The sequence below is a fragment of the Tursiops truncatus genome, chromosome 13 (genome assembly GCF_011762595.2).
Source record: "Tursiops truncatus isolate mTurTru1 chromosome 13, mTurTru1.mat.Y, whole genome shotgun sequence".
Lineage (NCBI taxonomy): Eukaryota > Metazoa > Chordata > Mammalia > Artiodactyla > Delphinidae > Tursiops > Tursiops truncatus.
Genome location: NC_047046.1, coordinates 63,844,290 through 63,856,884, shown reverse-complemented (window position 1 = coordinate 63,856,884; position 12,595 = coordinate 63,844,290). Strand labels below are relative to the sequence as shown.

Here is a 12,595-nt window from a genome sequence, read left to right as displayed (position 1 = left end):
ACCACAACAAGAGGAAGAGGAGCTCACCTGAAGGAATCAAAGGTGTTGGCAGCCCAGATATCTGTGCCCAGCATGTCCAGAGAGGTGTCTTTGCTGCCATTCTGGAAGAGATGGAGGATGAAAGGGGTGGCATTATTTGCCTGGCCAGGACATGGAACAAATGGGTGGAAGGCCCAATCCCAGCGAGGGTTGCAGAGGGCCCCCTTCCCCGCCATCCCCCTCGGTTGGTCATCCTGGGCAGCTTGGAGGCTGGAGTGAGCCACTGGAGTGAGTGTCCTGGCTGGTGTACGCAGTACGAGTCAGGGGGACCCCTGGCCTCCCCCAGGCTTGGGCCCTCACTTTGCTGGTGCTTGACAGAGCTGTGTGGTCAGGTACAGGGCAGCCAGGGCTCTGCTGCTCCAGCCCGTGGCTCTCTCCTCAAAACCTCTATACTAGGGAGCTGCCACCACCACTGCCAGCCTGATGGCAGCAGCTTCTCCAGGCAGGGGCTCTGCAGAGCCAGGCACACTGGAAGGTCTGTGTTGGGAGGCTGACTTCCTTTGGAGTTAAGCCCCACAGCCCCAAATCAGGTAGCACCAAAGCCCCCATTGACCGACAACTCCAGCGACGGGACTTCTCTAAGTCAGCTAGCTCCGGTCTTCTTCCTCTGTTGTTTCCTATATGATCCATTCCATAGGCAGAAAATGCTCTACTTGGCCCAGCTTCTCTGCTCTGGCTTCTCTGCCCTCGGCTGATCTCTGCAACAAGTTCTCCAGATCCCTATCTTCACTCCTGATGCCACCCACCCCTCACTGTAACTGAGCAGGACCCTATGGGGCCTTCCCAGAACAGACCCTACCCCCTCCCCTGTCCTCTACCTGAAGGAAAACTTCAGCCTCCTAGGCCTTCCCCAAGTTCCAAAGAGTAAATGTAACCAGAGAAGTGAGAAAATGCAGAAACAAAGGAAAACAGACAAGCAAGACAAAAATAATAATAGTTTAGCCATTAAACAAAGGCAAGGACATTTAGTTCCTCCTCTAGGGCTATAGATAATATTTTGACCCAGGTTCTTTGAGCTGTTCTGCAGATACTGAAACCCCCACCAGGTGGAAGAAGTTAACTGCATACTGACCACAAGCACATAGACCCCAGATGGGTTGGAACCAGAGGTTGGTAATGCTGACTCCTAATTACCTCACCACCAACTAATCAGAAGAATGCCCATGAGCTGATCACATATCCCATAACCCTCCTCCCTCACCCTGTCTTTAAAAACCTTTCCCTGAAAGCCTTCGAGGACTTTGGGCCTTTTAGGCACTAAGCTGCCTGGACTCCTTGCTTGGCGCCCTGCAATAAACGCTGCACTTTCCTTCACCACAACCTGGGGTCAGTAGATTGGCTTTACTGTGTGTGGGCAAGCGGACCCAAGTCTGGTTCAGTAACATCATGACCCCCACAGTCTGCTTGTCATCACCACAGTCTTTAAAAACAATACTTCCACCTCCACTGAAGCTGACTGTGTGTGTGCCTTATAACTCAGGACTCCACTCCCAAGTACAAACACAGCCAAAATGTGTACAGATGTTCCCCAGTATTACACAGCACAGAAGTACAGAGGAGCACTACTCAGAACAGCTCCAAACTGGAAACCACCCAAATGCCTACCAACATTCGACCAAATTAATCGTGGTGTGTTCACATACTGGAATATTACACAACAGTCAGAATAAACTAAAACATGTAATGCCATAAATGAATCCCACAAACATAAAGTGGAACAAAAGAATCTAGATATAAGAGTACCGGCTCTATAATTCAATTTTATATAAAGTTCAAGAACAGGCAAACTAATCTATGGAGAATTCAGACAGTAACCAGAAGCGGGCCCCAGGAGGGTGCTGGGGGCTGGTAATGTCTGCTCTTCATCTAGGTGCTGGTTACATAGGTGTATTCAGTTTGTGGAAATCTGTTGAACTGTAGGTGCATGGTATGTACACCTTCTTCTGTGTGTGTTACGACCTTCTGGTTAGATTCCTGGTAGCATCCCCAGACTTTATTTTTATGATGATCTGTCCCTGGACCTGTCATTCCTCAGATCCACTAGCTCATACACTGGGTAATCTTCCTTTGAGATCTTTCCATAGGCCCGGCCCTGGGCAGACACTGAAGACACAAAAGTGGAGAAGTCACAGGTTATGCCTGCAAAGAATGGTATGGGATGACACACACGTAATAAATAATTACAATACAGTGTGAGATGTGCACTGATTCAAGGTGCCACAGTAGGACCAAAGCACAGGCAAATTTCCTGAGAAGTAGGGAAGGACTCCCCCAGAGTAGGAATTCATGGTGATCAGGAGAGCGGAGGGAAAAGGAGGGAAGTGGTCATCTGGGGAAAAGGGCCAGTATGTGGAAAGGGGCCCTGGCAGGATACAATAAGGCATTCTGGGTAACTTTAAGGCCTCCTGGGTTTACACAGGGAGCCCGGCAGCTTGTCAAGGTGCCCCCAGGTGGGCAAGTCAGTGGTTTTCAACATCACCCACTCTCAGTCCTGGTCAGGGGCCTACTAGGGGCCTCACAAGTGCTCCTCAGTGATGGTCATGGGTTGAACTGTGTCGTCACCACCCCTCCCCGATCCCCGCCACCACCATTATCCATACGCGGACGTCCTAACCCCCAGTCCCTCAGACAGTATTTGGTAACAGGCTCATTGCGGATGTAATCAGGTAAGATGAGAGTGGGCCCTAATCCACTATAACCGGTCTCTTTATAAAAAGAGGAAATTTGGACACAGTGACAGATGCACACAGAGGGAGAACGCCAGGTGAAGAATGGAGTTATGCTGCCACAAGCAAGGAACTTCCAGAAGCTGGGAGAGAGGCCTGGACAGATCCTTTCCCAGCTCCTTCACAGGGAGCATGGCTCTGCAGACACCTTGCTTTCAGTCTTTTGGCCTCCAGAACTATGAGATGACAATCATTTCTGTTGTTCTAAGTCACCTAGTTCGTGGTCAAACGTCCTAAATCAAGCAGCCCTAGCAAACTGATAACGGTGATCTACCATCCATCACCTCCACAAAGCCCTTGTGAGGGCAGTCCATCACGTCCCCACTCCCCACAGCCAGCAGACAACCCCCTGTGACCTTCTCATGTCCTTCAGCCACATGAAGCACCAGAGGGCCCCGGGGCCCCACCTCCTGCAAACAGACAAGCTCAGACCCAGGCTGGCTCAGCTAGTCTCTGATCTCCCCACACCACCTCCCCAGAGACGGCCCAGGAAGAGTCCCACCTGCTGTCCTCCCTGTGCCCCCCCAGCTGGAGACCACGGCCAACATCACCCCAGAGCCTGCCGAGCAGAGCTCACATGGACACTGGTGAAAAGAGAAAAGGCATGAGGATGTATGTGTGTGTTTAGATTCTGCACTTACTGAGCGCCGCCCACATACAAGGCACTGAGAACCCGGCTAGAAATAACCCCAAACGAGGCTCAGCAACCTGCCTCTCCCTCCCCCAGCGACCAGAGACACCCGGCGCCTTGGCGATGAAGCCCCATGGCTTGGGGGTTTGGTTTTGTTTTTAGTTCTCGTTTTCTTCAGGTCGGCAGAGGCGGCCAGCAAGGTCTTCTTACTCACCGCGTCCTACTCTGCGCATCCCGACTCACCAATCCCTCAAGGTAGAAACCAACCTACTTCCAGAGAGAGAGCGCTTTGAGGGTAGTTTCTGGCTTCTAATCGGTCTGAAGGCAAAGGAACACAAACTGGCCAGTAGAAAGGTTGAGGCCCAGCCTCCCAGCAGAAGGGGCCCAAGTGCTCAGACCCTCACAGACACCAGGCAGGAGATAAGGAGGGGGTGGGGAGAGGAGGGGAGCATTCAGGGGAGGCTGAGGGAACAAAGGGCTAATGGGAGAGAGGGGCACCCAGAGTGTGACCTGGGATGAGTCGCGTAACCTGCCTGGGCTGCATCCATACGCTGAGGACTGGGCCCTCCCTCTGGCACCACCAGCCTGAAGCCTTGGGTCACTCAGGCGCTAAGTGGCTGGGAACTTTCTCACGATGCCCTGAGACCTCCCACAATCCTCCTGTGAATCAACCACAGTCACTCGGGGCCAGAAGCTTCTCCATGTGGTGCCACCTGTGTGCACCTGGGTCTTCCCCACACCTGTCCAGTCCTGCTTCCCCATAATCCCTTTCACTATTGACCGTGACGTCTCGTCTCGGCCTTGCTCCTCTCCTGCTCCCTCCAGACGTGCCCCATCCTTCAGCGCTTGGCTCCAGAAAACCCCTCTGACCTCCCAAACTGCAGTCACCTCCCTCTGTCCTGAACTTAGCACCCGCGTGGGTGACCTGTGGCCGCAGAGCCCACTGGCGGCAGTTCTCACTCTGTCTTACCGTCACTCTCTCCTGCTCCAGGGCGTGGACCTGGGATGCCAGGGACCTCTCCAGGTACCCCAGCGCTCTATGTTCAGTGCCCAGGAAGTGTCTGCTGAGTTGACAAACACTTCAAGAGACCTTCACTGTCTTCCTTAAACACATTGCCATAATGAGCCATGTGACCTCAGCGAAATTAGTTCACCAATTTGGACTTCAGATTCTTCATATTTAAATAAAGAGATCTCCGAAAGTGAAGTGTCACATCCTGTAGATGGGTTTCTTCTGACTGGCATGTGTGCTGCCACCACACCCTCTCTCACCAGGGGCAGACATCACTAATCAATTATGGCACAATTTACAATCTTCTAGGATCAGCCCCTCCTTCCCTTCCTTCTTTGAGTTGTCTCATCACCCTACCCATCCCAACTCCTGGTGCCCTGCTTGCTTCAAATGCCACTTTGAAATTGCAGGTGGCTAGAGCGACTCACTTTCTATCTAGGAGACAGGCCCCCACCCTCCTGAGATGTTAAGTGGCTTGTTCACAACATCCTTCCCAGGCCTCAAAGATGATTACCAACAGGTACAGCATTTTAAAATGACTTCTAAAGCAAAGGTCAAAAAAAAAAAAAATCAAACAAACTAAATCTTACTTCCAAAGCACACGTCTGAGACCTCACCTGGAGTGAAGTTCACTTCCTCCTTCAGGATAGTAACACAAAGTCTCTCCCTAATCCCTGACCCTTTAAATACACAACTCACTCTGGCACTTACAAATTCAGCTTACGGTGGAGTGGACCATTGCTTAGTCATCACTCTTTTAGACCCATAAGGATGTTAATCTCCCCAAGTAAGTTTTTTTTTTTTTCCAAAAAATTTTTATTGTGGTAAAATGCACATAACATAGAATTTACCATCTTAACCATTTTAAGCGTACAGTTCAGTGGTACTAAATATATTTACAATATTCTGTAACCATCACCACCATCCATTCCCATAACTCCTTTCATCTTGTAACACTGAAAGCGTATACCCATTGAATACCAACTCCCCATTTCTGCTCCCCCCAGCCCTGGCAACCACTATCCTATCTTCTGTCTCTAGGATTTTGACAACTCTCAGTACTTCATACAAGTGGAATCACACAGTATCTGTCTTTTTGTGACTGGCTTACTTCACTTGGCATAAGGTCCTCAAGGTTCATCCATGACCCCAATTAGACTTTAAGCTCCTGGACCACAGCTGCTTTCTGTTCTTGTGTCCCCAAAGTGGTCAAGCCGGGCACACACTAGGTCCACCTCAGATGCCTGCCAACTGATTAAAGAGACTCTACCCTGAGAGATAGAGGCCCTGCTGCCTCTGTGCCTGAAAGATTGATTCCCAGATTAGGATGTCAAGATGGATTCACCAACCTAGGATTTGAGGCCCCTGAAGAGTGAGGAATGCAGGATGGAGAGAGAGAGAACCACCATGAAAAAAGGACGGGAAGGTCACAGCTAAACCCAGGACTGCAAGCACCTCACAGGGACGAGCACAGTTCACCTTAAAAACAGCTCAGGAGCAGTGCGAGTGCACATAAGTCTCCCTCCTGGTCCGGGGGCTGGAGTCTTGGCCACCACCCCTCATAGCGGGGGGGGAGGCCATCTACTCTCTGCCCTGTGCTGTGGGCAGAGAACCACAGCTGAGGGAGGTGCCTGGGCATCCCAAGCTCAGGCCCCAGCCTCTTCTGAAGCAGCATCCCTGGCAGGGGACCCACCAGCCTCAGGGACTCTGGGGGTCCAGGGACAAGGCCCCACTGGCTGATGAGTGGGAAAGAGTGACAGAGCAGCAGTTGCTGGAGGGGATGCCCCAGGCATTTGCAGCAGGAGATACTCTGTAAAGGGAGCCCCCCCCAACCTCCCTGCATGTGCAGATCAACCTCGAGGAGCTGGTACCATCTCCGATCGGAGGTGAGAAGCATTTTTTCAGTACTTCATAGTTTATAGACCCTCTCCACACATTTTTCCTGATTGAAGCCCTACGACTCTCACCCATCCTCACAGGAGCCCAGAGAACTTGCTCCTGAGCCGATGGAGATAACCTGAACCCTATCTTAAATGCTGGAAAACTCCAAAACCACTGCGGTTCCCAGCAAGCACCTGGCTACTCAACCCTCCCCCCATCACCCTCCCATCAGCTCAACCTCTGGTTCCGCTGACAGCATCCCTCAGCCGGCGGAAGCCTCTGCTCTCACCCCTCCATCTCCACAGGGTAGGTCTCATTACTCCTCATGAGCACCTACCTCCTGCCTCCACTCCCTCCCCCACACGCCGTGGCTCTGATTCTCGGAGCTTAGGAACAGAAGTGCTAGGATGAGCCCCTCACAGACTGAGGGGCTGCAGCCCACACTCTGCACAGTCCTGGGGAAAGAATATGTGCACAGCCTCCCTGAAGGAGGCGACAGCACTGGGCAAGAATCAGGACCCTCGGGCCGCTGACCAGGATGTGGCTGAGGGCTGTGGGCAAGCCTGTGGCCTCTCTTGTTGAATGTAGTAGGAGGGTGAGCCCCACCATGGCCAGTGTTGCAACGGGGAGGGGGAAAGCGTCTGCAGAAGTCCACAGTGAAAATCCTGGTCACAGAGATGACTTACTTATCGCTGCTCCATCTGACAAGATGACTGCAGCACGTAACAAGAATCTGGACACCTCCTTAGAGTTTGTGGCAATGGGATGTGACCGGCATATAATCACTGCATGTAACCTTTTACCAACAGGGGCTGGAGAAGGGGCCTAGCTCTTGGAAACAAAATCTGTGTCCTTCAAGTTTCAGCCCAGAGAGGGAAGACCCTCACCTGCAGAGCCTTCCTTTCTGTCCCTTGTTGAAGCCGAGGTGGTGACCCAGGCGATGCCCAGAGGGGCCAGGACTCACCGGCAGGGTGACTGCTGCCACTGAACTGACAGCCAGGAACCTAACAGCTTCTCACGTTCATCCCCAGCGCCCGCCGGCCCTGGGCTGACAGCACCCAGGCGACCCTGGGGCCACCTGCCACGTTGACGCACGTCCAGCCAAAGCCCCTGAAGCCATAAAGTGCCTGGATGCTCCCCGCTTCTTGAGTTCTGGACGCCAACCCTCAAACCTTGCAACCCCTAACACACACACAGGGCAGAGACGATGGTGGCGGGAGCGTGGCTGTTCTGCGCACTGCTACAGGGGCCTCAGCATCTTCCTCGGCACACTGGCAAAGCTCTGTGTTGGAATGCGGCTCAGACACCATCTGTGAAGGGGCTCTGGGGCCACACCAAGCTGCTGAACGTACAAGATTACATTCCTCTTTGGGCCGCTGTGCTCTTCCTGGACTCGGAGAAAACAAATCTCCTTTCCACCCACTCCGAGTCTTTCTCTCTGATGGGATCAGCTCGAGAGCCTTCCTCCCTGTGGCTCTGCTGTTTCCTCATCAGCTGGTGCCCCCCAAGCCCACGGCACGTCCAGCACAAACCCCAGGGGTTGATTCCCTTCCTGATCTACTGTGTGCTCCAAGTGGTGTTCTAGAAACACAAATCCGCTGGCTCACAAGTGTCCGTGTGCGTCGGAATCATCCAGGGAAGGGACTGAAAATGGTTTAAGTTTAGGGCAGGTGGAGCGGGGCATGGAACACGCTTTTGGAAACAGTGGATATTAAAAAGTTTTGTGGGGGACAAAAAGTTTAAAAAGGCTCCTCGGTCAAGTATTTGGGACACACAGAGTTAAAAGAGTTGTTAAATACTTTATTGCAGAACTTCTCAGTGCCTTTATTGGTCTTAGATGGATGCTGACTCTTCAAGTAGGTGGCAGCACACTACGCAGCTTTTCCCAAACTCCTCTGGCCAGAAACCCACCCCACTCTTCCTTTTCACTCCACACAGCATCCTGCAGGACTATGGTTCCCCCACTGGGAAACAGACATCTTCAACTATCTGTTAACTCTCTTCCCCCATTAGTCTGCCATCCCCTCAATTGCAGTAGCCCTGGCTTCACTTTTCTGTCGTGTCCCCCTGCCTCCTCACCCCCACCACCTTCCTTGTCTTGGGATGCAGCATCATTCATTCTTTTTGTTTTTTTTGCAAGGACTCAGTGGCCAGGTACCGAGAGCTCTCCACAAAGCCTCGCTGGCTTCTTCGAGAACATTCTCCAGGTTGCAATTCCACAGTTGGCCCTGGTGAACACGGCTTTCCTCTGAGTCCCACCCCTTCCCTGGCCCTGAGGTCACCCAGCCCCTGCCAACACCCCGCCAGGTTGTTGCAATGCCAAGGTTCTGAGGAGCCTTATCCAAAAACATCACCCTTTTCAGTGGATCGTTTTTTAGCACTTAAACGCTGCTGAATCCTTCACAACAGCTTCTTTTACTCACAATTAGGGGGCCCCTTGACAGGGTGAATCGTGCTGCTCTCAGAACAGATCACAAAGGGATAATAAGCACTTTAAACCATGTGGAAAAAGAAATGGAAACGGCCTGCCCACGGGCAGGGAGACTGAAGCTGCCTCTGAAAGGGCCACGCGGGGTGCACAGCTACCCCAGGTCAGGGACGACAGATTCCAGAGAACGATAACAGCAAACACTGACGCAGCACTCACTGTACACCAGGCACCACCCGAGCACTTTACATCTGTTACAACCCTAGGAAGCAGCTGTTGCTATCACCATCCCCATTTCACTGATGAGGAAACTGAGGCTCAGAGAACTTGCCCGCATTCACACAGCTAGTTCCCAGGAACGCACATGAGTGTGGACCAGAGTCTGTGCTCTTAACCACTGCACTCTGCAGATATATTACTCAAATAACTTCTGACCCCACTGTCGAGTTTCCCATAATGCAGGAGCATACCCACATCCCTACGAACACTTGGGTTTTCCGAGTTCTTCTCTTGGGAAGGCAGCGCTGGTGCAGGGAGTAAATCACTTGCAGTGAGGAAAAGAAGGAATGTAGGGGTGCAAGATAGAATGTGCAGGGTCGGGGGGCTCCGTGCATGAGGGAATGAAACAAGATGGGAGTGAGTCACTGTACAGTAGAAAAACATGCCAAGTCAGGTGCAATGGGAAAAAATGACCCTCTTCTATACCGTTGTTTTTTCTTTATTAATATACAACTGCAGAGTCATTTCTGCTTGTGTACGTGTGTGTGCACAGGTATGTGTGTGTTGACAACCCCAGGCTGCAAAGGTTTAGAAATAAGGCAGAGTCTGGCTAAACAAGGCAGGGGGCAGCAGGAGGACTCCCCCCATTAATGGGAGGGTCACAGGCAAAGTTCCAACTAGAGGATGTCCGGGCATGTCAGTCTGAGTTTCCCCAGCATGTCTGCTGCTGGGTCAGCCGCACCAGAGCTGGCCAGCCCGAGACTGCGGCTGCAGCACCAGGAGCCTGCAGGGACCAGGGCCTGAACTCCCGGACTGCAGAACCAGGGGCCAGCTGCTGGTCGTCAGCTCTACAGGGCCCAGCCTGGGCACCAGAGACATGAGGGCGGTACAGCCCCTGCTCCTGGGAAGGCTCATAATCCCAGTCCATTTCCCCTTCTTGGTACAAAATGTTCTTCCATAGATTCTGTCCATGACGAGGGCCAAGAGCAAGCAAACCCCACAGACTCAGGGCTCCCAGGGGAGCCGATAGGGAGGGCTATCCCTTTAAACAATGGACAAGACCTCTCTCCTTCCTCTCCAAGGATGCCCTCCCAAGTCCCCCGCCCCCAGCCCCAATATATCACCCACATTAGTGGGTTAACACAATGCTAGGCACTGTGTGGCCACAAGAGGCCCGAGGGGATCGTCCCTGCCCCACAGGTCTTACCACCTAGCTGGAGAGTCACAGAAAAGGAAAAACACTACTGAAGACAACACGTAGTGAAGCACCATGTGATACGATGCATGCCACCCACGCTGCGGGCTCCAGGGGAGACTGTGGCTCTGGACTCCAGGAAAAACCTCCCGCAAGTAACAACACGGATGGACTGAGAGTGGGGAAGGCAGGAGTCTAGGCCTGTAAGCTGCTTCCTGGGGCCCCGGGAGGGTTGCTGCAGCTCCACAGACCTGAGCTCCCTCTTCAGTATCATACTGGACTAGCATGGTGACTACCGAGCTGGGGTGGAGGCGGGAAGTAGAGCCTGAGACACTGGGAGAGTGTGGTGCATTATACAGGATGCTTGGAGACCAAAGAACTCCAAAGGCATCTCCTGGGCCAAAACAGGGGCTTCCTGTAAGGCCAGGTCCAAAACTCCTCTCAGACCCACACCACCAGACTTTGAGGGTGACTTGGGTTTGCTTGAAGAGACAGGAAGTGAGGACCCAAGCACAGATCAAGGGTGGGGCAGGGCAGGGCCCAAGGGAGAAGCAGTCCTGTCCTGGTGTGTGTGTGTGTGTGTGTGTGTGTGTGTGTGTGTGTGTGTGTGTGTGTGTGTATCTGTGGGGTGTGTGTGTGTGTGTCTGTGTGTGGTGTGTGTGTGTGTGGTGTGTGTGTGTGTGGTGTGTGTGTGGCTGTGTGTGTGGGGGGGTGTGGGTGTGTGTGGGGCGTGTGTGTGTGCCTGTGTGTGGGGTGTGTGTCTGTGTGGGGTGTGTGTGTGTGTGTGCATGGTGTGTCTGTGTGTGGTGTGTGTGTGTGTGTGGCTGTGTGTGTGGGGTGTGTGTGGGTGGGGGGCGTGTGTGTGTGCCTGTGCCTGTGTGCCTGTGTGTGTGTGTGGTGTGTGTGTGCATAGTGTGTCTGTGTGTGTGTGGGGTGTGTGTGTGCATAGTGTGTCTGTGTGTGTGGGGGGTGTGTGTGTGTGCATGGTGTGTCTGTGTGTGTGTGTGTGTGTGTGTGTGTGTGTGTGTGTTCAGCATGTTCAGCACCAAGGACAGCACCCCCACGTGCTGGTAGGAAAGATGGTGATGGACCCCCAATATTTTAATCTTCCTACAATAGAAAGGCCTGAGGCAGGAGAACAACAGAGCCGAGACCGGAAGACAGAGCCTCCCGAGTAGTACCAGAGCTGAGTTCAGGAGCAGAAAAGGCCGTTCCTTTCACTCTGGACCTTTCCTGTCTGTCTGTCCAATCTGTCCGTTCTCTCTCTACCCTCACTGTCTTTGAATTAAGACCCAAAGCCCAGGGAGGAGTGGGAGATAATGACTCCCTGTTGCCAAGAGTATTTCTCCAGTCTCTCGGCTAATTAATCATGCCTTAGGATTTAAATGGCAATATTATTAGTACCTACCGTAGACTGGGCCACAGCAGAGCCCACTTCTGGTTGGCTGCCTGTCTAGCATCTGCTAAAGTAATGGGGGCCCACTCAGCTGTCCCTAGCCCCATACCTTGCCCATGCCTCTGTGCAGAGAAAGGATCTCATCCTCCAAGGCTCCTCACTAGGAGGCCTTCTTGGAACTCTCCAGTTGCTGGAGATATCTCCCTTCCTGCCAGCACCAGACTCAGAACCACACAAGGCCAGGGAGGGAAGGGGCTGAGAGATCATCTGGCCCAGGGCTGACCTAGGAGTTCTGCAGAGATGCTCCCAGAGTGATGAGGTGGATAGAGTGGAAGAGAAAGCGGGTGGGTTCCTTCCCCTGCCTCACCAGACAGTTCTGCCCTTTTGGTTTTCTACATGAGATTTCCTTGAAAGACTGTGATGAAACAAAAGGTTCTGTACTTTAAAAAATTTAACTTTATTTTAGATAATTGTAGATTCACATCTAGTTGTAAAAAAGAATAGAGATCCCATGTATCCTTCACCCTGTTTCCCCGCCAAGGAAGACCTTATAAAAGTATATAGTTCAGATCACATCCAGGGTACTGAGAGCAATACCCTCTAGAACGCTGAACATCTCCATCGGCACAAGGATCCTTCCTGCTGCGTTTCTGTACCCACCCACTTCATCGTGCCCCCCTCCCCTAATCCTGAAGAACTGCTAACCTGCTCTGCATTTCTATAATCCTGTCATTTCAAGAATGGTATAGAAGTGGAATCATAGAGTATGTACCTTTGGGGGATTAGCCTTTTTTCACTCTGCATAATTCCCTGGAGATTCATCCAGGTTACTGCATGTGTCAAGAGTTGATTCCTTTTTATTGCTGAGTGCCAGAACTTACTTAACCATTCACCTGTTGAAGGGCATCTGGTTTATTCCCAGCTTTTGGCTATGACGAATAAAGCTGCTATAGACATTCAAGTCCAGGATTTTGTGTGAACATAAGTTTTCATTTCCCTGGGATAAACACCCGGGATTGCACTTGCTGGATCATATGGTACTTGTAGGTTTAGTTTTATAAGAAACTG

At 52.1% G+C, this 12,595-nt stretch overlaps 1 protein-coding gene across 7 annotated transcripts in view; it reads right to left on the bottom strand.

Moving 5' to 3' along the window:
* Positions 1–12,595, bottom strand: part of CTIF (cap binding complex dependent translation initiation factor) — a 308,311-nt gene that overhangs the window by 198,388 nt on the left and 97,328 nt on the right. For all 7 annotated transcript variants that reach the window (XM_073790706.1, XM_073790703.1, XM_033837729.2 and 4 more), the window contains one exon: positions 28–101. In XM_073790706.1, the coding sequence (XP_073646807.1) occupies positions 28–101 (74 nt within the window). The remainder of the gene's footprint in view (positions 1–27; positions 102–12,595) is intronic.